Genomic DNA, 26,013 nt, shown 5'->3' with positions numbered 1-26,013 from the left:
ATAACAGCTCAGAGACTTGAGTTATCATGCTTGGACTCAAGCACCAGTCACTATTATTCATTTCATCCCATCAACCAAATCAGATGGTTCAAACCCCCACTCCCCAAATCCCTACATACCTGTCCTTGTAAGGTTGCACGACTCCTGCCCTGCAGGTGCTGATTAGAAACTGAAGAATGCCAAGGATGGATCTGAGTTTGAGACGGTGCCCGAACGAGTTCGGATGACGGTGTCACTTGCTGAGGGGTCATGTGGTGTTCCAGGTCATGCTCTAAAACATGGCTTGTGCTATCCTGGACAAAGGCAGAGTCATCAAACTGTGGCAGAAGGTCTTCCTGCAAGAGGTCATCCGGGTCAAGTCCTGTGAATGGTTCACTGTGAGTCTCCACTTGATGAAGTAAGTTGTCATCTAAAGATGTAAAACCGTTGCTCTCAATAGGGTCAGTGAAATGGCTTATCTGAGAAGCAGAACCAGTAGAAGCTGGAAAATTAATATTCACAGGAGAGAGTTTGGAACTACTAAAGTTGCCCTGAGGATGCGCAGAATGCAACATTTGAAAAGTACTTGAATTCAAAGTTGCGTTAGGATTCAACATGTGCTCGGTTGTTTCTTGCTTGGTCCCTGTTTGAGATGTAAAGGCATCGCTTCCAGTGAAGTCAGAGATAGAGTGTGTCTGCTGGCTGGTAGAAAGAGCTGTTGTAGGCTGAAGAAGGCTGGTAGGAGAAATGTGATTATTAGAGTACGAATACGGAGATGAAAATTGTTGACTATTACTGACAGAACATGGAGTAATAGTTGGGGACTGTCCATCAAAATTTCCTTCTTGATTCCCACAAAAATGTATTGAAGCACTTGCAGTTTGAGAAAACTGTTGAACGGACAGAGGCTGCTGTGAAGTCGATGGATTAGAAACTGAAGGTGGGTGGTTAACACTGACTCTGAGGGAAGTAGACACGTTGACTTCCATGAAGTCTTTTGGCTGACTCAGAGCATCCTGCCCCGTGCTGTTCCTGCTCTGCTGCGGCCGTAGCGAGGCACACTGATGCTGTGGTTCATTAGCCTGAAATAAGGCAAAGTCATGGTGTGCTACAAAGCTTTTGTTTTGCTGCATAGACTGAGAATGTCCTTGGTGAAAAGGGGACCCATTTTGATTGGAAACAGTCGTGGCAGTTTGATGACCCCACATAGGACTGCCATCGGCCACATCTGGAAACATCCCATTGGACTGGTTTTGCGGATGAACTGGTGAACAATTGAACTGAGAGTGTGGTGATAAGACATTGTCAGCTGAGCTATTAAAAGACTGATTTACTGAGTGAAGCTTCAGTGAATCATACTGATTCAGCTGATCAAACTCACTCATCTTTTGTTGATTTTGAGCATCTTGCACATGGTTCAGTGAGTCTATGTGCAAAGGTTCAAATTCTGCACCCAAATTCAATTCATCAACAAGTGAAACAGGTCCAGGTTGAACAAAGGCATCATCTGACAAACCTTCTAAGGTCTCACTAAAAAGATTGGCATCATCAAAAAAATCCATCATAGGATCAGTCATCTTGAGAGGTCTGTTCTGCTTTTGCTCTCAACTCCAAATGGAGTCAATTTTGTCTCTCCACAGTGAACAGAAACAAATGACATCCAGCGGTCACCACCTTATCCAAGGCATGCCAACAGCCATTAGTGCTTCTGATGAAACATCTGTCTTCAGGTGTTAAAGCATCCTGAGGGAGAGGAGTGAGGGAAAAAAAAAAGGAAAAATTTAATTACTCTCCTCATTCTTCCTGACCCTTCCCAACACTTTTAAGGGTATTTGATACTTTGCTCATAACTTTAGCTACACCAAAAATCAAGTAAGTTTTTTTGCTTATACTTGATGCCCTGTGCAGGTGTTATAATATTTGCCCCTTATAAAAATACATTTTAAATGTAATGGTTTCATTTGTTTTATTCACTCAAAGCAAAGTTATAGATTATTCTTAGTCATATTCATTAAAACAACCGAATTGCACCAGAATTGGGTTTTGGTGCTCCAGGATTAGAATTTGTTTACAGCAAAGAAATCATACATATATGAGATGTATGTAATAATTCTGTATACTTAATGAAAAAACTTATGAAAAAGTTATAAACTACATTTAAGTCAGGCTTCATTAGGAGAAACCAGGATACTTTGTTTCTTCTATTTAAGTTGCACTATGCAAGGTCCTGAGAAACTGTATTTTATTGCACTTAGGACATAATAGACTCTTGTTAGAAGGAAAGACAAGAGAATGAATACAATGATACAAAGAAAACACAAAAAGAACAAGCTTTGGTTCAAAGGAGTTTGCACACCTAGTTTTGAAACATTTGAGACTATATATTCACAGTATCACTGAGTGATCACCAATTAATTGATTTGTACTGAGGGATTTAAGGAGAATTGAAAAGCATGGTAAATTTAACTTTAGCCTAAAACCTCCCACATTTATAGTGTAATCAAACAGAATGGGAAATGACTGAAAATGTGTGTCTGTGATAATGTACCTCCCCAGACAACTGGTAACTCTGTAGAATAGGGAAGCAATCACTTTAAATGAGCAACTTCATAGAATAACCATTCATTTATCCTGTCAGTACATACGTCTAATTAAAGAAAATTATAAAAAGGAAAAAAACCAGACACAACTGTTAATTCCTGACCCTCCCATTAAAGGTCACCTTCAATTGCAACTCATCATAAATGAATTTTCCTAAGAATAAAATGAATATAGGATCCTTCCAGAAATGAACACCCAGTAAATCTGAAATATTCTCTGATAGAAAAGGTTCATGCTGAACCTGCTAAGCCCAAAGTACTTCTTGGCAAGCTGATGAGAACCCATTCTGCACATATTCCTAGGCCACTGAGGGTGGTGTGGCCATAGTCAGAATAAAGCCAGACTTCAATTCACAAACCTCCTTTAGGGTTTGAGTATATGAGACTTCTGGTGTGTACAGAGAAGGACAGAGGGATCCTGTATCATCCTGAGAGACACAGATCAGGCATGGTGTCAGTGAGGAGGAGAACAGGCATGATAAAAAAGAAGGGACAGAAGCTTAGGGAGATGTCACCTCAACACAGCAAAGCTGCTGTGGACCCCAGATTATACATGTGCAAGTTTTTGCTTGAAGTTGGGATCTCCTCAAGTCCCAAGATAAAGAAAGCAGTAATATAAATTAGACCTCATTATCTTCAAACACTGATTAAGTTGTCTACTTACAAATAAAAGCAACATAATGATGACGTTGCCAGAATGGAACACCTTCCAATAGATGACAAACGAGTAGCAGGATCCAGGTAGAAGGTCTGGCATGGGTTATAACACTGCTAATATAATGATATCTCATCCTAGTTTATCTCAACACGAAAGATAAGTCAGGAGAGAGCTATTTTACCAGGGATGTACAATCATTAACTAGTATACATCCTCTTAGCTAGAGAAGTCTAGAACTAGTCAACAAGACTAAAAGCACCCTGTATTTAAAGTCATATACACCAGACAATCTCTTCCTGTTTTAATGACTGTGTCCTTTTCCAGTAAGGAAATGGAGAAAAGCTTGCAGGGCAGCTGGAATTACTGCAGCATTCTCAGAACTGGCCTCACAGAAATTTACTTCTTGGCTCAAAAACCAAGAAACACTTTCCATCTTGTTTTTTCCTACTTCCTTTCAGTATAAGGAAAACAAAAGAGGAAATAATGAACAAATAATATGAACGCTTCTTTTAAAATGCTAAGTTTTATAACACAAACGAATCTTGGCAGGTGTAAATAGGAAAAATAACCTGACAATGTCAGCTTTGCTTCAAGGATCCAAGAGAGTTGGATAGCACAGATGAATTTCCAAACTGAGAAATCTGAAGGCTAGATACACGAGAAACCTCTCCCAGCTAATTAGACCAACATAAAATTATTATGAAGACAGCTTCTATGTAAAGAGGAGATTGTGAAGTGACAAAAACTCCCCCAAAATAACCCCACCAACCAACCACCCAAACTTCTTTGGAAAGAATACCACTATCAAAGCCTGAACACAAGTCTGCTGCAAAGAGTTTGGGTTTTGACCAGGGAAGTACTTTTACCCATAGTCTTCAAGGAAACTTCGTGTCTGTCTTATACCAGAAGAAAAAGAAAACAAGATCTATTGCACAGAATACATCAAAAAACCTGAACTCATTCAAAAACATAAGGGAACAGATAGCAAATTTCACTCTGAAAACAAAGTGGAGTAACAGTAAAAAGGAACATAATAAAAAATTCTAATGTGTTTTATTTCATTTATTTCATGGCATTTTTGACTACTCTTGCTGAAGTGACAACAGAACACAAGCTACTGTAGTTATAAGCAAGTAAATCAGGTGGAGCTTAAGCACTTTGCCATGATAGCCACAGTTTCAAACTTTGATACATGAGGTATCATTGCTTCACATGACTGATGTGTGACAGTACCAAAGATAAGAGAAATCAGTGACTTTGGTGGCCATTTTTTCTCAAAAGAAGTTGAAATCGTGGCTGTTCATAAAAATAACAGAAGCCATCTCAGAGAGAAGCTAGGGAGAAGTTAGCAACCACAAGGAACTAAAACAAGTCATAAAAGCATGACATAACAGAAATCCCGACTATGGGAAAAGGACACAGTCATAGTTAGGGAGGAGTTTTACATGATATGCTTGCAAAGGCTTTAGTTCTGGGGAATTTTTAGGGAAGCAATGCAACCAGGTAAAACAAACAAGAAGTCTGCCAGAGACTGAAGAAATCAGTGTATTTGCTAAATTCTATGTAGCATGCAAGAGCATGACAGCTTTGTGGCTTGCTGTGATTTGCCCATCTATCGGCAGATGGAATACTGCATCAAAAAAGGTGCATGGTAAAACCCAGACACTCAAAAAACTGATCACTTCTGCTCAATATTTAGAAAAAAGACATTCCTTTCCCAATATTAAAAGACAATTACACTGTCATTACTTGTCAGATTTGACCTAAAGCTTTGGCCAAGTTCAAAAAGCCGAGTTAATTAAATAACACCGAAGTTACTTCCTGCTGATGTGCCAATAGAATTGACATTCTATCACAGATTTAAAGATCAATGTACATGTTCAATTTAAAAGGCACAGAGGGGCATATCCCAGTCATATAGAAGACTAAAAAAGAACATTTAGTAGATATAAACTCTTTTATTCCCTAGCAGAAAGGAGTGTCTGTATGGAGTGCCATGGTATCTGCAGCTAAATATGGACTGAAAAGATGGATTTTCTTATTGTCATCACTAAAATTCTGACAAAACTTGGTTGGGTAGCCCAAAAAAACCCCATACATCCAACTGTATATATACATATGCATTATTTTAGATTAAAATTACTTTTAATTTCTATGAATTTCTAATTATGCATTTCTAACTATTTTTGAGTAATGAGCCATCCCTTTAGTAAAATCGTGCCCTCAACATACTGGTTTTGTTTAGAATTCTCTTTGTGCTACAGAGTTCACAGACATCATGCTAAATATTCAAAAGATCACTCAAATACCTTGAATTTTAATTTGAAGATTATGAAGATTTGAAACACATGGGCTTTAACTAAATTCTCAGAACTGAGTTCCAGCCCATGGCTACAGTTCCAGCTCCAAGTAAGAGCAAAGAACTGGAGCACACTGGCTTGTGTGTGCTTGTCAGACTAATCACAGCAGTCTGTTGCCATACCTACACTGATCCTGCTTGCACCAAACACCCCATGTAACACTTTCCCTTCCTCTACTCCCCAGACATGCACAAACTCCACCTTCCTCCACCTCTCCTCCTTTCAGACTCTGGGAAATAAATATAACAAATGTAAGTAAGAAAAAAAAGGACATCAGTAGCTATTTATTTGTTAAGGTTGTTCATGGAATTTTCAAGCAGCAAACAATAAAAATGGCATTTTACTTGGGAAGAAAATCCATCTTCCAATCAACTGAAAGCAAATTTCTACCATTCTCAACCATGGCTGCCTTCACTGTGAATGGCAGATCTTCCCTAATGAGAACAGCTTTGCTTAAGCTGAATAGAGCAAAACCAGCCCAAAGAGAAAGTAGATCACAGAACTCTGTATAAAACAAGAGGTATCAAAAAGCCCCACAGCAATGCTTAGGCTACTTATTATACTTCATTAAGAGATTCATGTTAACATTAATTTTTAACTCAAGGTAAATTTATGAAGCCTCGAAAAGATATTTCAGCTAGCTGTCTTAATAAATGGAGAGAAGACATAATAACAAATTCTGTAATGTATGAAGTAAACATAGCTTAAATTTAGCTGCATTCTTCAGAGGCCTACAAAAATTAAAAATACCAGTAGCTTTTTGAAAAAATCACATTTTCTATAGAATCTTTTGTGGGTTTTTTTCCCCCCTACTGTTTAGAAGTGCAGGTGTATGTAATACCACAAAGTTTCTTTAGACTAAGTAAGGTTTATGCTATTGAGAAGAAGTGTTGTTGTTTGTTTTGATTGCACAAAATTCAGATCCTTTGCTTTGGTTGCATTCCAAGTTAGAATAACTTTCTTTCCAAAACTCCAAATTCCAAAGAGGCATGGCAAGATGCACAGTTAAAGCTTTAGAAATGTACATATATCAGAAAATTACTCTCAAATCACAGACCAATTTATAAATTATTTACCTATATACCACTGTTTCTCTCTCTGTAATACTAGGAATTAGTGATTTAATCAGAGCATTCATCTTTAAACATATGAATTCCAAACTTTAGTTATTAGCTTGGGTCAACATTAAGAGCTAGCACAGGCACCTAATGAACCCTATACTGTTAAAGTTCCTGATGAACCTTTAAGACAAAACTAGGCTGCTGAAATCTTCTACATTAAAAATATATTACAAATAATTCAGAAAATGGCCCAAGTCAAAATAAAAAATATTCTTACCCATGAATATAGAACACATCTCTTGAATGAAGAATTGAAAAGCTCAGAGCTGTGTTTTAAATCCAGATGGATACCTCATCATCAGAGACCTGAAAATGAAGGATGTCAAACAAGTCACACAATAACCAACTTCAGGAATGTACATTCAAATGCAATACCTGAAACTCCAAAAGATACCATAAAACCAAGAACAGCAGAATTAATACACAATCACTAGTAGCTATGATTTTGTGTCTGGTGAATAGGTACATATCCATTTTGTAGGACTACTAAAAATAACCCAAGTCTACAAACCCCTTAGGATGAAGGGCAGTTTGTACCACAATACCAAAAAGTTTAGGCTAACTTTAAGTACTCCAAACCAGCAACTGCAAAAAGAAAAGTTTTGAGGTTATGTTTCAAACCTGTCAGTCTGAGAAGCCCTGTACATGTCTTTTAACAGCAGTGAGCTGTTCCACTCTGACAGTGGACTTCAATGGGAACTGACAGTGCCTTTTGGGGAGAGAATACCTGCATGACAGTTTTATCCTGTTCCTTGCCTTGGCAGAAGGTAGAGGAGCTCAGTTTCAAGAGGTTCTCTTTTAATCTGAAAGAGGCTTCAAAACATCACAAAGTTTAAGGGAAAATGTGTGCAGGGGGGTTCTAGGGCCACTGTGTAAAAGCCTCAAAGCACACAAAACTACCCCCTAACAGTGAAAGACAGACAGAAAGTTTGTATATGAACTGAAATTCTACACCAGTGTGTTTTTCCATTTCAAAAATATGATTATTGTGTCCAAGGCACCAAACATCCTCCAATTCCAATACAAAGATTCCTGTCTTCCTAAATACAGTTTTGTGATGCCAAAGTCTTTAACACTTTTGCAGAGCTATTACTGCAGATCAATCTTTAAACTTTGTTAAAAGATAACACAGCATATAATTCTGCATTGAGAAGTAGATTTTAACAAAATTATTTCCTCTCCCTACATCTTTGAAACAATGCTGTAATGTATATGGAAGATATAAATTGGTTATAGCAGCTACCAAATCCTGCAATGTTCCAGAAAAAAAATTTATCTGGTACTAATTTGGTACATAAATTGCTACAATTATCCTCCTATCATTCAGTAACTTTCAACACTTTTTCCAAGGTTGCTAAATAAAATGTCTCTGCTCTGCAATAGGGACACTTCATGCAGAGAGGTATTTTTCTAAAATTCATGTGTGACAAGCACATACCCAACACATACCTAGGGGAAAGTTGCTAAAATATGCTTTATCTTTGCTTACCATTTATGTGAACTGATGATAATTTTGTATCAAAACAGACAGAAAACTTGCTCTAGATGTTCCCTTTTTCTATACTGGAAATCCCATAATACAAACAGAGCTCCTGTCATGCACAAGTCCTCTTCACATCCAGAAATTACAAACGAGTTTGAAACTATTTAACTGTCAGGTCCTGTGCAACATTTTAATCTATTTTTTCTCCTGTTTTCAATCTCTGCTTATTTAGAAGTTCTTTGTTGGCTAAATAAAGTTAAAGCATACAGATTTTACAATATATACAGTAACTGAATAGAGGCATTCAAAAATTTATTATATGACAAACAAAAAACTGAAAACTTGCAATCAAGTAATTTATTCTACCTGTAAGAGTTCAACAGTAAAAAAGAAACCTAAATCACCTGTAGCTACCATATAAGACAAATGCTATCTTAAGTTCTTGGCTAAAACAGCTGTGTATCCTTCCTCAACTGATTGTTCTTGATTCCTCAAAATAAAGAGAAAAAAAGGTATTTCTTACTCTTTAGAACAGTGTCCACTTGCTTGAACAGCTTCCAATATGGAGACAATTTTGGAATACAAAAGTTTGAAAAATCCTACAAGGAAGAAAAAAAACACACGTAACTAGATATACATTCACCAGGTCTGCAATACATTATTCTAAATGTGAAATACAAAAAAATACTTCTGACAACAGAAGATTTACTAATGATTATATGAAGTGCCAAAGAGAAATCCACACAAAAAGAATGTAGAGCTTTTATAAGCTCCAAAATCAGATCTATTTCCACAGATTCTCACATAAGCTATATTGCCTGTGAAGTTTGAAATACACATATATATGTATCTGTTACATGTGATATGTTAAAAAAATTACTAAATTTTAAGCATTACTTTCACTAAAAAAAAAAAAACAAAAAAAAAAAAAAAAAACCCACAATATTTTGGCTTTTTCTCTAAATATCTGCAGGAGGTGTCAGAGGATGGACCAGGCTCTGCTCCTGGTGCCCAGCAATGGGAAGAGGAAGAGGCAGGAATGGGGCCCAGGGAGTTGCACCTGGACATGAACAAGGAGCTCTCTGCTGAGCAGGGCCCGAGCAGGGAACAGCCTGGCCAGAGCCTGTGGAGTCTCCTTGCTGGAACATTCCAGAACTGTCTGGACACAGCCCTGTGCCTGTGCTCTGGGGAATTCTGCCTGACCAGGGAGGTTGGACCTGGGAACCCACTGTGCTCCCTTCCAACCTGCAACATTCTGTGAGTCTGTGATTCTTATTTTGGACACTAAACCACAAAATTTTATACCCATTTTCTAACAGGAAACAAACAACTCATTTCAATTAGTTGAGAATGGCTACACAAATTTCTATTTTTTAAAACATCATGTAAATTTAAATAAAACAGTTTAGTTTTGCACAACATCCTTGTGTGCTTTTATCTCTTCAGTCTTGGCAAATACCTTTAGAAAATTTAACAGCACCTGCTGAAGACAGTATTATTTTCAACTACCTTCTTCACCTTTCTGCGAAAGGTTATTGCCCTCAAAACACACCTGCAGAACAAAACATGTAGGTGTGCATCTGCTGCTTCAGCATATAGTCTCCCAATTTAGTTTTAACCCTTCCTCTTGTTTGTTTAACAAACCCATTAGACTTTGCATGAAAACGGCAGAAACGTATATATACTTTCTATTTTGTCATTTATATCCTGTGGGCATTAATTGCAATAAAGGGACAATAATAATGCAGAGAATGACAACATGTTAATCTGCTGCTATTGACAGAAATCTACACACATATCAGGAGTTTGGAATACCTTATTGCAAAGCACAGAGTTGATCCCCAAGTCAGTTTATTTTAGTGAAAATAGCTGTTAAGAAGTTAATGTGTTTGGCCACCAGACTACTGAAGGAATCCGTATCAGTAACCAGTACTGCTCATACAATATTGCAATTTTGTTTCTCTAAAGTGTACCTGTGGAGATTTTCATAAATTTCAGGGCATCAGTGATTTCCTTTTAATCACTTTCTTTCTAATATCAATAACAAAAACTTCCCATGTTTTGTTCTTCAGGTTTGAATTCCACTACATCAAACTTTTTTTTTCTTTTAGCATATCTGTACAAAATACAAATGTCTCTTTTGGAAGTTTAGTTGTCAAACATACTCAGTGTAATGTATTTATAGTTTGCAGTTTGCTTCTGATCACTAGCAAGAGTTACAGAAACTTACAAGGAAGTTTAAAAAGAAAATCCTCTGGTGCTGCTGAGATTTCAGACATAAACATTACAGGCTTCCTATTGTTTTGTTATCAATTTCAGTGTTACACCTCAAATTAGACCTACAAAATATGTTTCTGAATTCTAGTATTTTTCCTCAGGAATATTTAGGCCATTTTAGGATTTAGAGAAACTTTTGCATTAAAAATCAGAAAAAAACCTTTTTATTTTCATATGTGGCCTAAACCAAGATTTCATTACAAAACATAAGAGACAGAAGACTTCAGAGCACAGCCCTCTTTCAATTCACAATCTGATAATACAGTATCTTCCAATAATTCTCATGTTCTACCCTGATAAGCATCTTTGGGAACTGCTGCAAGTTTATAACCTGGAAGTACCAACTAGAACAATGCAAAGGATTGTGCCTGTTTTACAGATGCCTATGGATCCTGACTGATGAGTACAGACAGGGGTGAAGGCCTGAAATAGACAGAAATCTGCACTGGGAAAAAAAAAAAGCACAATTTCAAGTCTTTCATGTAGGTGGAAGCTATAACTACAGTAGCTTTACTACAGGGTAATTGAAAACACAAATTTATTGTATTGAAGTGTCAGATTTCTGATAACATATGGAATATCAGATGGGCATGGCATATCAGATATTCATGGCATTACACAAATGAAGTCTTTCTGAAGCTTAGAAGTTTCTTCACTAGGGTGTTAAGTATCAAATGTAATCAACCCATTTCTCTTCAAAAGCCATTTCCAGAACAGATTTTGGAGGAATTCCTGAATTTTAGTGACCAGTATAAAAGAGTGAACAAACCTTTCAATACTGCTTATGCAGCACAAGCAAAGTGCCCAAGAAAACACTGCAGAAGGAAACAATTTGGTAACCAGAGTTACATTTTCTAATATGACTCAGATAAAGAACAAAGTCAAAATTACTATTTGCCTCCAGAAAAAGGATGGGAACATTTTTCCATCTTCTTGCAAATTCTAACTCTTGATTTAAGACTAAAACAAAAATATATCACTTAAAGAGAAAGATGCATGTACACTGCCAGCCTAAAGACATTAATATTTGGCAGCACCTGGATAATCTGCATGAATGGAGTTGAACATTTCAACACATCTGCTCACTGACAGATGCCATGTCTTACCAATGAATTTCTGCTGAATTCTGACTTTTAAAAAAATGCTTCCTACCTTGTAACATCTTTCTTGCAGCTTAGAAAGTGAATGTATTGTAGAGTCAGCACTGCAAGTGGAACTTGGATCCAAGGTGCTTCCAAAAGTAGCCTTTTACTTCATCACTAGAGCTCACTCTAAGAGGTAGCAGAGCATACATCTGAATTCTGTTACATACACATCTTAGAAAGTACTGCTAAGGTCCTCATGTTTCTGAAGTCAAGATAAATCCTCATTACCCACACTGTTAAAAAATATTTAGAATTGGTCTTCTGCAAGTTTTCCACACTGCAGTTATGCAAAAACACAGTCATTGTAAGCCACATTATGCTTTTCTCCTGTACCACTTACAGGAAAAAATACTGCTTAAAAACTATCTTTCCTCCTCGCACTACTGTAAATCAGAAAGTTGTGTGTTCAGCTGACTCTCACATTTATGATCTGGTCAGATTAAATATGGGAATCTTGCTGCTCCTTCAGCCAAAGCAAAAGCTGCAAATACTTTTCAGTTGCTGTTTCATCAGCAAAATAATCACTTCTTATCATGACAATTTCTTTTGCTGAAGGAGAAAGAGAATACTTCAACAATATAACCATGTTAACTATCAATTCTTGAAGGTTTGCCTAAATACACAGCTGGTTTCTCCATCACCCATTCCCATGCACTTGGATACCCCACGTTCCTGAGGCTGCACTTCTGACTACAGGAAGAGCACTGGGAAATAGAATGGGAGCACAAGTAAGTGTGAGATTTCAGCCTTCATAAAGCTCACAGCTCCATGGACTGATAGAGCCAAGGCCATTAAAAGGACAGCTCTAGATACGTGGATGGAAGAATATAAAGTATTGACAAAATTAGGGTTAGGAAACAATCTGGGTGTGATGGGCTACCAGATTCAGTTAAACACAGCAGTGTTTCAGCTGGATGATTTATAAGCACAAGTACCAAGCATTACTGAGAATTCAGTTCATCTATAATGGTGGAAACAAAGAGAATGAATTCCTATTCATCCTAGTCAGTGATGAATAGGATATGCCATTTGAGTCCATCCTAAATTGCATGAAAATTATCAAAGAAATGCACTTTGGGCACTTCTTTCTACAAGACTGATACAGAAGGAAAAAAATGCACTGTAAGGAATCTGAACCTATAAAATATGTAATTGTCCAGCTTACCTGTACTTTTAAAGTGTCTGAAGGATACAGAGACCATAAATATAGGGAATAATTTTATTGTAAGATACATTAAAGAAAACGTTAAAACTAACCTATAAACTAAGTGAGAACAAATGTGCACTTACTTACTTCATGGGTTTCAAAACAAGGCAATTTTAAAGCAGCAGGTCAATCTTTTGGGTTTAATCTGCCTGCATCATTAACTTTTCTCACTCATAAGAGCAAACAAATTAAAATTGTCTGGTTTAGGATCTCTATAGTGTCTCAGTAGTGGTTCATGTCATACATCTTTTAGATAACACCACTAAGAAAACTTTTTAAAAACCACACTCTGCTTTCATCATCATTTTAGCATAACTGAATTCTTGGATAATCTTTAGCACAAGCAGCTCATGAGAAATGACAATGTGCTAAGACTCCTCAAAATTTCTGAAGAACTCCTCAACTTCAAATTCCACTTTTTTTACAGTAAAAATGATAACCTTACTCTGAGTGGCACGAATTAGTATGGCTTCACCAGGAAAGGCAGCATTGAGTTGTATAAATAGAACAATTTGGTTAAATACAAATAAGCAAGTTAGCACAAAGTAAATCAGCACAGATGCACTGTAACTCCTTAGGTGCCTGCCCTTGTGATCTTATAAATGCAAAGGAAATTGATGCAGCTTACCCACTAACAGGGATAGAAAAAAACTCCTTCACATTCACTTTAAGGTAAGAGAGTCCACAATGGCCCTTAACCACAGAGCTGTTGATAACTGAAGTTCACATCCTACCTTGCTTCCCACCAACTTCTCCATGAGCCTGTGAGTTATGGGCAAAGGGCCTGGCACACTGATCCCTGAACTGGTTAACATTCAAAAACCTGTCTATTAAATTTTGCTCTTTGGTTTACACAATCTGGGCATTGAAGTCCATGGCACGTTGGAAGCCTCATCTGACAGATGTGGGAAGAATGAAAAAGTCATTATTAGTTACAGGTATAAGGTGTTGGGGCTGTCTAGAAACCAGTAAACCAAAAAGCTATTAATTTCTACTCTTTCTTTAACAGTTCACAAAGTCTAAGATAGGAATAATTATTTATTTTAAGATACTTACTTCGTGAAACTAACAAAAAGTTGATCTGTGCAACAACAAACTAAAATTCAGAGATAGGATAAAAATCCAAATTTTCCTCCAAAATGAGCAAAATATGTGAATATATTTTAATATTTTATAAAATATATTCATATTCTGCCTTGAAATATAAGCACATGTATAACTGCACACAAATGATTACATGTGAAACAAGGTGAAATAATTTTTACCTCACACCTGCCAACTGGGAACTTGATGGTGTCGAATGATCCAGGTTTAAAAACAGTTGCAGTGAGCTTTCAGGAGGAGCCTAGTTCTCCTGAGAGAGGAGAGTTACTTTTTAAGGCTACTTCTTTAAAGTCTCAAAAAATACACAAGAGAACTAGAAACCCTATCCTGTCACACGGATTGTTACTTTGTCCCCCATGAGCAGGGATTGTAACACTGAAGGGTCCAGCTCTCTTCTGCATGATGGAGAGAGACCAAGCTGTATTTTCTCACACTGATGAAGTTAAATGGCTTTCCTAACTGAAGGAAGTTCTCAGCTGCTAAAATTCAAGGCACTTATGATACAACAGTGAGGAGAGCAAACCATTTCCTACAAACTGAAAGTGTGTGCATCAAGCTTGTTGTCAAAGCTATCCAGCCAAAATGAGAGAATTCAGAATCCTTTCCAGCTGGTTTTTATCCCTGTTCACAAAAAATTTGTGTGCAAAGAAGAAATGAAGAGGTTTTAACCTTTCAGTGTGTTAAGCCTCAGTGGGAAATGTGACTATCTCCCCACTTCACTGGAATAAAGATGCATGCCACCTATCCACTCAGTGCCATCTACCAACAGCACCGAGCTGGCCTCGAAATCCTCTCCTTGTCATCCCTGGAGGAGGTCAGCTTGCAGCCCCTTGTGGGAAATCACCAGTCTGTAAATTCTAACCCTGCACTTTGACAGACAAATCCCTTTTTAAGTCTCCACCCATGCAGTGGGAACCTGTGGCCATGCACCACCAGCTCTCCTCAGCCCAGCAGGAGAGCAGAGTGCATGCCCATCTCCATCTCTCCCGGACACACCTCACCCACTGCCAACCCTCCCTGTCACCTTCCCTTCCCCTGCTCCCACCGATGGATCATGCTGGGGTCAATCCAAGCCAGGGGGCTGCCAAACTCAGCTCCTCTTTTTCTCACTGCTTCTCTTGCCCTGGGAAATTATTTTAATTCCTCCTCTACCCACCTCTATTCTCTTGTGCGGTGAGAAGCCGGGTCTGCCATGCCCACTGTTCTGCCTGGGAGGCTCTGCATCCCTTCCCTGCCTCACACTCCCTTCCTAAACGACACAAGGTGGCCGGGGATATTTTTACCTTCCCTACCTTCATCCACCCAACCCTTTTCTCCCACTGCCACCTCCTCGGCGGGGGAGAGGGACATGCAGCCTTTTCCTCCGACTCTCCTAAGGAGACCAGCCCTCCTCCCTTCGCCCTGCCATCTTCTTACCTGTAAGCGAGCAGGACGTTCAGGCTCTCCCCCACCCTGAGACCCCGGCAAGGCCCCAGTTCCTCCCCTCCAACTTCACCCCCACCCCCGGCCACCCCTGGGCGCCGTGGCGGGGCCGCGGGTGGCGGGGCCCGCATCCCCGGGCGCCCCCGCCGTCTCCATCCTGCCCGCTCCACCCGCGCCGCCCCCGGGAAAAGCCTCGCCTGGCCGCCGCCCCCCTTCCTCCTCCCACCCACCTCCGCCGGCGAGGTGCGAGGGGCCGGCGGAGCCCCGCGCCCGGCGGTGGCGGCGAGGGGCGGAAGCGGGCGGGGGCGGCGGCGGGGAGAGCCCGGGTGCAGAGCAGGCCGCGTCGCGCCGACCCCGGCGGCAGCAGGGGCGGGCAGGGCCGCCGGGGCCGCCCGGTGTCTCCGGCACCTGGAGCGTGGCCTGCCCGTCCCTCCGCACGTACTCACCGCCCGGTTCGCCATTACGGAGCCGCCGCCGCTTCCCGGCAGGAGGCGGCGATGCCCCACGCCTGTGACAGCTCCGCGCCGGGGCGGCCGCGGGCGGGCGCGACGGCTTCCCCTCCCCCCGCGGGGATTCCCCCCGTGTCCCCCCCTCGGGAGCCGGCGGGCGAGGGCGGCACTCACTCACCGTGCGGTGTCGCAGGCCGGCGGGCGGCGCGGGCGGCGCTCGGCGCTGTCCCCGCGCCTCTCCCCGCTCCTCCCCGCGGGCGCTGCGCGGGAGGGGCCCCGCGCGGGGGGGGGCGCAGAGCGGGGGGCGAAGTTTCACTCGCTCCGCGCCGCGACCCCAGCGGCCCCAGCGAACCCGCGGGGACGGGCTGGGGGGCGCATTTGCATATTTGTCACCCCCGCGCTGATTGGCCGCTCGCGCGGGGGCCGCCGCCGCGCGCTGACACGGCGGCTCGGCTCGGGAGGGAGGGAGGGAGCGGCGTGAGGGGAGGAAGAGGCGGGCGGAGCGGGGACGGGGCGCGGGAAGGGGCGTGCGCGGGGCGGGGATGCGCGGGGGGCGGAGAGGGGACCCGGGGGCGTGCGAGTTCCCTTCCCGAGACACCTTCGCCCTCCCGCCGCAGCCCCTGCGGGAGGGGCAGCCCTGGCGGGGCGGGGGCGGGCGGCGCGGAGCCGGCGGAGCGGTGCGTGCGGCGGGCTGGGCACATCCAATATGGCCCCTGCGCCGGGAGAAGCCAATCCCGGGCGCGGTTACTCCGGAGGCTCCGGCGGAGGCCGGGCCGGGATGCGGGGCAGGCCCCGGGGGGCGGGGGGAGCGGGGATTTTCCCTGGGAAAGGGAAACTTGGCGCTCCGGCGCGATTTGGCGAGGCGCTCACGCAGCCGCTCCGGGCGCCCCGGCCGTGCCTCCGTGGGAGCGCGGCCGGCAGCGGGAATGCCGCCTTGGCTCCGGGAAACCACGGGGGCGCGTTTGACACCGGCGCTGGGGATGGTGCTCGCCAGCCAAGGCTCTCTCTCCCTCCCTCCCTCTCTCTCTCTCCAGGCAGAGCCCGTGGGCTGGCAGCTCAGTTCGTCTGACCCAGCGGTGGCATCACCAGGTCTTCCATTGAAAGCCAAGGGCTTTCAGGGTGAGCGAGGGGAATTCCCGCCTGCAAATGCAAAGGCAGATGCCAGGCAGGACGAGTGTAGCCTCAGGTACACGGATCAAGCCACTTAGGAATACATTTATTGAACACGCTAACAGGGCTCATACATTCCAACAAAGTTAACTATAAGCCTTTTCTTTTACATAATATTTTTTTCAAACTTGTTAAGATGAAGTACGTTAAAACACAGGTATTGATTTCAAAATCAAAGTTTTGAAGTAACCATTGCCAAAGACACTCCAGTGTTATCTGAAATAACTTTTCTTTTTGAAGTGTCAAGCTACAGAGCTGTTACAGGACTCGTTTCCCCGTAGCAGGACAGCAGAACAAAAAGCTTGAGGGGAGAGTTTCTAGCACAGTTGAAGTGAGAAACCTTTTTGGGTCTTGCCTACAACTTTATCTACTTTGGCAAATAAGTAGAGAAAAAAAAAAAAAAAAACGGAAAAAAACCCCACTTTAGTTGAACAGTTACATAACTCTTTTGAGTTGACCTAAAGACTAAATTAAGAATTCTAGGAATACAAGAAAATTCCCAGTCAGGATTATATACACTTGGATATTGTACCTGTGAGGACTACAGGCACAGAGGCAATCAGAAATCTCACCCTAAGTCTTCCATTCCTTGCTAGCAGGGAACATGGGATATACTTCTGGTTCTCTCCAACCTGTTGCTTCTATCGTTAGGATATTATTTAAGGCAAGTTTTGTCATTATATTAAGTATCAGATTTGTTGTGTATCTTATATGCTTGATTATAATTACAATTCATTAATTGATTACAGAATTTCTAAATAGTTTGTCTACTGAGATTCTGTGGCTACAAGCATAAGGTAGGGTCTTACCATTAGTTTAGAAGACAAGCCTTTAAGCAAGCTACTTCAATGTTTTGGCTTTACAGTACTTTTGTCTTTCTCCCCATCTCTCAATTCCTTCATCACAAAAACTCCAGTCTTCCTCTCAGACTATTCAGAAGACTATTGTTAATATTTACACTAAACTTTGTTTTTACTTTCTTCTTTTAGCCAGCCCCATAATTTCCCCTTCTCTCATTAGCAATTAAAAAAAGTTTTAAAAAATAAATATAGCTGTTGTGTTTTTGTTTGGTTGGGTTTTTTAAAATCCTAATGGCTTCTAAATCAAAACTTACATTTCTCTGCTCCTCTAGCCCCCATAAAAGAAATAAGCACATACTTCAATGGAAAAAAGTTGGCCTTCACCCTTTTATTAGGATGAGCCAGGCAGTGGTAGTACTTCCTTAATAAAGCTATCAACAGCAGTGGAACAGTGTGAAGGGCTCTCAGCTCTGGAGAGTGTGAATGGCAGTGTCATACGCTGAGAGCACAAGCTTGGAATCATAAATCACATGAATGACCAAAAATAGGATCATGTGACTGGTTATTCTGCTGCTCAAAAGGACATTGAAACTCACAAGCACTTCATGTTTGGATGTATCCTTTTACAATTTAGAAAACAAAGAGGTTACATAAATAAATATACAGAATTAAATAATTATTTTTGTTTTAGGCCTCATTTTATTAAACATGTCTGTGTCACATCAGTTCCAGAGATGGCTTTTACTCAGTGTTCATTTTTATTTCCATCAAAACTTCTGATATTTTACATCACCACCCTGAAATCCTATTGTTATTTCAAGCAATCAGAATTTTAGCAAGTTTTCTACATTTATGGTGTCTATTTTCTCAGTAGCACTGCTTCACAAGGTAATTATATTGTCTTGATCACAGTGTATTGATCACTGTTTTGTAATGTTGGGTTTGGTAAGAGTGAACAAATACTTTGCCCCTCCACTCTTTTTTTTTTAAATACATTTCTTCAGATGTCTCATGTACCACAGATTTAGAGCACATGCATTTTTTAATGTTCTTGGTTCCCACAGAACTATAGTGATTTATTCTGCCTTTGGATTTACCACGTGTCTTGTAACCCATTGTAGCCTATAGAGGGAGAGGTCTTCTGTACTCAAAGCAAGGACACTCATCCTTTATCCTTCTGTAAGCATGGAATAAAATTTTGCAAGAAAAACTCTACCAGAGGAAACCAGTTGCTGTACTTTCCTGCACTTGGGTTACCCATGGAAATTGCTGCAGAGGTGTTGAGGTCAGGGCTCAAGTGACCCATTGAATCTTTAGGTAGGAAATGACCTCTGTGATCACTGAGTCCAACCATTGCCCCAGCACTGCCAAGCCCAGCACCAGCCCATGTTCCTCAGTGCCACATCTGCATCCCTTAAATCTCTCCAGAAATGGTGACTCCACCACTTCCCTGGGCAGTCTGTTCCAAACCTTCCAACCTCCTGGCAGGGTCTGCATCCCTCCCCTGTCAAACCTTTACAACACTCTTGGTTAATAAACTTTTCCTAATCTCTGATCCAAACCTTCTCTGGAACAGCTGCTGGCCACTTCCTCTTGTCCTATCACTTGTTACTGAGGAGGAGAAACCTCCCCCCACCTGGCTACAACCTTCAGGTAGCAGGAGAGAGCAATCAAGTTCTCATTTAACTGACTGTGCTGCTGAGGCTCTGCTGTTGCCACAGTGACTGCTTTGATCCTTCTCCAGCAGCCACCCTGTGTGACTTGGGGAAGCAGAGAGCAGTGAGTGCACAGATTGCTGTGTTGGAGCAGCTCTCCCTGTCTTTGCTGATGTGCTCCAAAAGCCTGATTGGGGTCTGGGATGCAGCTGAGGATCTGCAGTGCCACACACAACAAGCCCTTGCTGAGATGTTCAGCTGCTCAGTGTGTGCCTCTGCAACCTGCAGCATGAACAGGGAACAGAACGCTTTATCCAGGTAGCTTCTGGAGCTGTTAACAACGCTGCAGGGTGAGGGGCTCTGCTCACATCATTTTGCCTGTGAATACATTCAAAGTCACATGTTCCCATAGGGTTCAAATGGGGAGCTCTGCTTGTTTCATTGTGCTGTCACGTGGCAGTTTGTGGGTTTGTGTGAGCTGGAATGAACGCTGGAACTCCTGCAGGGAGCAGCTATGCTGTGCACCTGCACATCTGAAACATTGCAGATGCAAAGGAAGTACCCAGAAGCAGATGGTTTCTCTCATGTCCTAGCAGAGGCAGATGTAAACCAGGGTATCATTATAAATCTTTTTAGATTAGGACAAAATTTAATTATTTTCACGGTGCTTGAGAACAATTGCATCTAAGGATATGTGGATCAGAAAGAGTAGCTGGAATTCTGCATATAAACCTTTAATACTGTGATAAACAATTACCAATAAATATCTGGTTGCTAATTAAATATGCAAATAATCTGCTTTATGAAATGGAAAGCAGCTAGAATGTTCTACTTTTACTGTGTCCTAAAAGTTTACCTGGCAGCTGGATCCTAGTGATGTAAATCGAGTTAACCTGCAGTTAAGGCATCAAAATGCTGGTTTCTGAAACTATTTTCATTGCCATTTCCTCAAACTCCCTCATCTGTGTCTGCTTACCACAATGACAGCCACAAGTACGTTGTTAATTGATGAAACACTAATGATAGTACTGAAATCTGTCATGAAATAGGAGGCATGAAAGGAGAACATTTTAAAGCTGAGCTTACTGGAATCTTACTTTTTCTACCGCATCATGTTTTTCATTAAGAAACTTACAAAGCATGTTTTTAGGGTAATTCCTGGCAGTGCCCAATTTTGGCACTGCCAGGAGTGCTAAAACTTTCAGCAAAGGTTTTCTGCATTGTCTTTAGACAGAACAGAAGTTTGTATCTTGAAAGGCTGAGGTCAGTTTGTGTATCTAGGAGCTCTGAGATTTGTGAGTTGGGGTTTAAAGTGTAGTCTATAAAGATCTCATTCAAAGGAGAAGGGTGATACAGGACCTCCTCTAGACTCTTTTGTTAGGAAGAAAATAGCCAATTACGCCCAGCTGAAGGTTTTGATGACCACGTGGAGCTCACATCACCTGATTCTCTCTGGTCTCCATAAGGCAGCACTGAGGCCTCATTGCAGTTTTCTGTAGAGTGGTTTTAGTAGGGGGGAGTTTTCAGGAGAGAAAGACATCAATTCTAGCTGTAGAAATGTGCTTTTTTGCTGTTTCTTCAGTCTGTGAGAGGGAAGATACATACTGATGTCTTTACAAGCAGTTCAATGGGTGCAGGTATGGGTGTTCACCTCTGTTCACTTAGTCTCTGCTAAGTTAAAGCAGCAACTTCATTGCAGAGCCCAGCCAGCCTGGCTCCTGAAACTGACAGCTGGGTCTGCACAAGCCTCAGCTTCTAAACTTCAGGGTAAAATGACAGGCTCGAGGAGGAAATATGGGGTAAGTGGTTTGAGAAGGCTGTACAGTTTCCAAGTGCCTCAGCCAATGGGAAAAGGAAGAGAGCACCATGGGGCCAGGAGTTTAGGATAAAAGGAGGGTGCGCCCTATGAAACCTCGAGAGAGAAAACTCTGCAGGCACGTGCCCCAGGGGCCTCTCTCCCTTTATTTGAATAAAGATGCAGGACTCCTCTGTCTCCTTTGTGGACACTGGCTTGTCATAGTGTGGTTTTTCTATACAAAAGCCCCAATAAAAGTTTGGTAAAGAGTGGGGAAAATAAGTGTATTAACCAATTCTGAATACCAAATCACGCAACACTTCAGAATAGTTGAATAGTGCAGGGTGCACAGTTTGTGGTGATTGGGATGGGGCTGGCCCAGCCTCATCCCCAATGGGCTCCAGCTGTGAGCAGCAGGTGAGCAGCACTGACAGCAATGAGCCATGGAGTGCCCAGGGGCACTGAGCAACCACCAAAGGGAGCAGAGGGCACACAGGGGCAGGGCATGGACAGTGAGGGGCACACAGGGGCAGGGCATGGACAGTGAGGGGCACACAGGTGCAGGGCACTGACAGTGAGGGCACACAGGTGCAGGGCATTGACAGTGAGGGGCACACAGGTGCAGGGCATTAACAGTGAGGGGCACACAGGTGCAATGCGTGAACCATGAGGGGCACACAGATGCAATGCATTAACAGTGAGGGGCACACAGGTGCAGGGCATTAACATGAGGTGTATAAAAGTTGGGCTAGAGAACAAGTGGGGCAGATGCTTGCAGCCTTCCAAAGTGGTGTGATGTTGCTCTGCATGGGCTGAGGCTTTCTGAAATTGTTAGTACTCTGTGTGTTGTGGCTATCTCAACTGGGATGTGTGCTGTGACAAAAAAGAGGTTTAGAAACTCTTCAGGGAGTCTGAATGTACGAAATAGAGGTAAGTTAATAATTTGTTGGTTGCTTACTGTAGTAGGGAAAGCTTTCCTTAAGGAAAAGCTTCTTAGGTAGTTGAGAGTAATTGTAAACTATAAGCAATAGACTTTGAGGGCTTGTCTTTATAGCTCTACTAAACTTGTCGAGGTTGTAGCTTGGGGGCTGCTTTCAGTCAGTCCATAGCTAGCTACAACAGCAAGCATAGGCAACTTTGAATCCCTTAAACTTAAGGGGAAATGTAGAACCTCCCCTTGGTTATTAGATTTCATTTAAGCACCTGTGAAAATTGAGCTGGAAATACTGTCTTACGTAAAGCGGGTATCCATATACCAGTTGTGAGCAGCATATGAAATAAATCCCTAAAACGTGACGTTTTAATTCAGTACCTGTGTGTGACGGCGAGGCCGAGCAATGACTGTGCCCGGTGCACCCAACCCACTCGCTCCTCCGTGCAGAAAGGTCCTGCTGCCCTCCTGTGGTCCTTCCCAGCGCCACGGGTTTGTTCTGAAGCTGCTGGAACATTAGTTTTCTTTTAAAGCCGAGTTTTTAGCTGCCTGTAAAATGAGAGATGCCTTTATTCTATATGAAAGAGCTAGTTTCAGGATGTGGAATGTTCTTCTGTGGTAGAATTACCTTTGTGGAGGACAGGACAGCAGTGGATGCCACTTATCCCAGCTTTTGTAAAGCTTTTCATCACACGTCTAGTATTCATCTGTCCAAGTTAGGGTTTCATGCTCTGAATGGGTAAGTAATCAGATAAATGAAAAACTGGATGAACAGGCATGGGAGAGTGTTTAATACTGTGTGCAAATGCTGGTAACAGAAAAAATACCCCAGGGATCCATACTGAGACTAGTTTTGTTTAACAGCTTTATTAGCTGCTTAGAGAGGTTTGCGGGTGACAAGAACAGGGGGGCGGGCCAGGTGGCATGCTGGATGACAAAGCTGCCACTCAGATATAGACAAGACTGGCAGGGATGTGCTTTACTGAAGCTTGTTTTCTAATATCTGAACCTATTCTAGGAATCTGGTATCTCCTGTGGTATCTTGAACATATTGAGAAATTTGTTTTAGATGTCTAAATAATGTAATATGCCAAGCCAACTAGCTGAGTCTTTGTTTGATGAAAAACACAGGTTATACTTTGTTGCTTTATGAAATTTGTGGTGAAACTATAAACCCATGATTGAATCTCTTGTCAGTGTTGGCTTCAGTAAGTAAACCTCAAATTTCCACTGAGGTAATAGCCAAGTAATCATGAAACTGAAAATGAGTTCATGACTTGAATTCTTTTATAATTCTCTACTGTTAACTGAGATTAAAACTCACCTGGCAATTTTGAAAAAACAAAAATCCTTTTTTTTTGATGTCAGCAATACCAATCATTTCTAAAGTGAACTTTCTTTTCTTTACTTTTAAATGAATATATGCAGATGAAAGCTTGTGTTTCACCGCTTGTGTAAAAGAAATTTATTATTGTAAGCTTGATCAGTACTGTGCAGCTTGTGTAAAAGGTTGTCTTGTGAGTTTCTGAGGCATGATGGAGTAACTGCTAATGTTACTGAGTTCTGTAAATGGTGTAGCTGAGCACTTGATTACTGCAGCACATCTATTTTAACTTGCATCCTCTGCCCTAAACCATAGGTCTCACTGGTCAGTGCAGTGCACCTCCAGAGTGGCTCTGTGGGACTGCTGTGCAGGGTTTGCAGTAGGATACTGATTGTGAGACTTCTAATCCTAAGAAGTTCTGTGTGCATGTGCCCCAAAGTATCCTCTCCTGAGGACTGATTTGAGTGAACTCTGTGGGAACTCAGCTGTCTTTTGTGTTGTATCTAAAGTACTTTGGGCAACCCAGAGTACTCTAAGAGCCACACAAACAGGCTGTGGCTGTTCTGCCCATCTGCAGGACTGACACTGTCCAAGAGGGAGTGAAGGCACAACACAGATGCATCTGTCTGCCAGGGGTTTTAGGAAGCCACAGGAGAGAGGTTGTGTTTGTTGGTGTCTTGTGGTAATTTGGACATGTCTGCCTAAATTCAGTGGAAATTGTTCTTTGAATCTGGGCCTAAACAAATGAAGTTCCTTTGGACCTTGACTCTCTGGGCTGAAGTCAAATATTTAACATCTGCTTACAAGTGATTAGTTAGTATGGTAAGGTGAACTTTTAAAGAGGTGCAAATGTTCTGACTTGCATTTCTTGTTCAGCTTCCCTTCTGTAAAAGTTCTTTACAAGTCACAAACTGGAAGAATATGGTGAAATGAAACTTGAAGGCCTTTTTAATTGTTATCTGTGGAAACATCCCTGAAGCAGTAATGTGCAGCCTAAGTGTGTAACTAGTGGTTGTCTGCTCAATGATTGAGGATTACTGCATACAGTAAACTAGATCTGTGCATAGGAAATGAGAAATTTGAGCCTTAGCAAAACATTACCTGGGAGATAACACACCATAACTTTTTAGAAAATTAATTCTAATGTGATTTCTGAGCAACAGAATCAATGTGAGGTACTGTTTCTGTGTTACTTGTTTATTTTTTTTTCTATTGCTGCTTTAAACTTTAGTAACTGTTCAGGTATTTGTAACTGATCTTATGTTTTGTAATGCTTTGGGATACTAAAATTGACCTTAGTAATAGACTAAACTGCTGACTTAGTGAACTTCTGTTATTCACAAAAAATGAGATCTTAAATATTTCTTCTACCTAACTAGGTATGAAAAACCTGTGCAGACTTTTATCACTATCATGTAATGGCTCCCCACAGATATATAGGAGTTAGGATTGCATTTTGGCTGTACTAGTTTTAATTGCTTAGCTGCTTTATTGCTTTTGCTCTCCCTACTACTCACGGTTTTACTTTTTTTTTTAAATCCCTCTAATAGTTACTTTTCCCTCCAGTACTTGTCAGCTGAGTTATTTAATGCCTAAATTAGAAGGCTACTTGAATTGTGGACATGTGCCCATGCACAGGGTGTTGTGTTTTGGTTGGGTTTTTTTGGTGTGTTTTTTTTGGTGTGGGTTTTTTTAGTGTTGTTTGTTGTTGGTTTAGTGGCTTTTTAAATTTTGTTGAGTTTTCTGGTGTTTTTTTTTTTTTTCCCAATAGCACTTACTGAGACTGTGCCCTTGATTATGGCTCTGAAGAAACTGGTTTTTGGCTTCCCTTATTTAGAAGTTAGGAACAAAGAAATAGCCTAAATTCTACTGAACTTAATAAAAAGGAAAATACTTATCTTTTGATTTTTTCTATGAGCCTCTATCACTTTCAGAACAGTTAGATGGAGGAGGTGTGTGTATGTCTATATAAAGTGTATACCTGCAGTGCCACGCCCTCAGAAGAGAGAGTTTGTAGTGCAAATTCTTCCAAACATCATAACATCTTTAAATCTCCTGCAGAATGGAATTTGACTGCTCACAAGAGGGCACTGCAGCTCTACTTTTGTGCATGTGATTGTAAGCCATGAGAAAAACAAATAATATTGTTGTTTTTCAGTGTAATTTTAAAATGAAGCTCTACCAGTATAGATTTCCAGTTTGGTTTTGGTGGTGATTCTATTTTTTTCTTGTTATGTTTATTTTTGGGTTTTTTAAAGCAGAAATCAAGGCACTGGAAGTAATAGAGAAGTTAGAGTTGGGAGCTTTGAATGGAATGCCAGCTTCAGGGTCAGAGTATTGTAGCTGGTGATGACTGAGTGAGACAAGTAAGATAAAGAAAGCTGTGATCTCTTTCAAAAGAAAAGGGGAAGGCTGTCTGACCATAATGAACTAATTTATTTACTTATCAAAGCCTTAAGTGTCATTAGACAGCTCAGTAGGCAAGTCATCCTGAGAGGAGTGTTCACTTAGTAAAGATTAATTATAGCCTCCA

The 26,013-nt window shown here is 41.4% G+C and overlaps 1 protein-coding gene and 1 long non-coding RNA gene across 3 annotated transcripts in view; one reads left to right on the top strand and one right to left on the bottom strand.

The window, feature by feature from the left end:
• CHD9 (chromodomain helicase DNA binding protein 9) overlaps window positions 1–16,189 on the bottom strand; it is an 86,453-nt gene extending 70,264 nt beyond the window's left edge. Inside the window, exons 1-4 of the mRNA XM_059481171.1 lie at window positions 15,984–16,189; window positions 8,725–8,800; window positions 6,936–7,024; window positions 120–1,722 (exon numbers count right to left, since the gene is read on the bottom strand). Of these exons, the coding sequence (XP_059337154.1) occupies window positions 120–1,556 (1,437 nt within the window). The 5' untranslated portion in view covers window positions 1,557–1,722; window positions 6,936–7,024; window positions 8,725–8,800; window positions 15,984–16,189. The remainder of the gene's footprint in view (window positions 1–119; window positions 1,723–6,935; window positions 7,025–8,724; window positions 8,801–15,983) is intronic.
• Window positions 16,190–22,002: 5,813 nt separating this feature from the next.
• LOC132079095 (uncharacterized) overlaps window positions 22,003–26,013 on the top strand; it is a 56,849-nt gene continuing 52,838 nt past the window's right edge. For both annotated transcript variants that reach the window (XR_009419348.1, XR_009419347.1), the window contains exon 1: window positions 22,003–22,155. This is a non-coding gene — a long non-coding RNA (uncharacterized LOC132079095). The remainder of the gene's footprint in view (window positions 22,156–26,013) is intronic.

The sequence above is a fragment of the Ammospiza nelsoni genome, chromosome 13, assembly GCF_027579445.1.
Source record: "Ammospiza nelsoni isolate bAmmNel1 chromosome 13, bAmmNel1.pri, whole genome shotgun sequence".
NCBI lineage: Eukaryota > Metazoa > Chordata > Aves > Passeriformes > Passerellidae > Ammospiza > Ammospiza nelsoni.
Note: the sequence above shows the minus strand (reverse complement) of the source record. Positions and strands in the feature narration are given on the sequence as shown.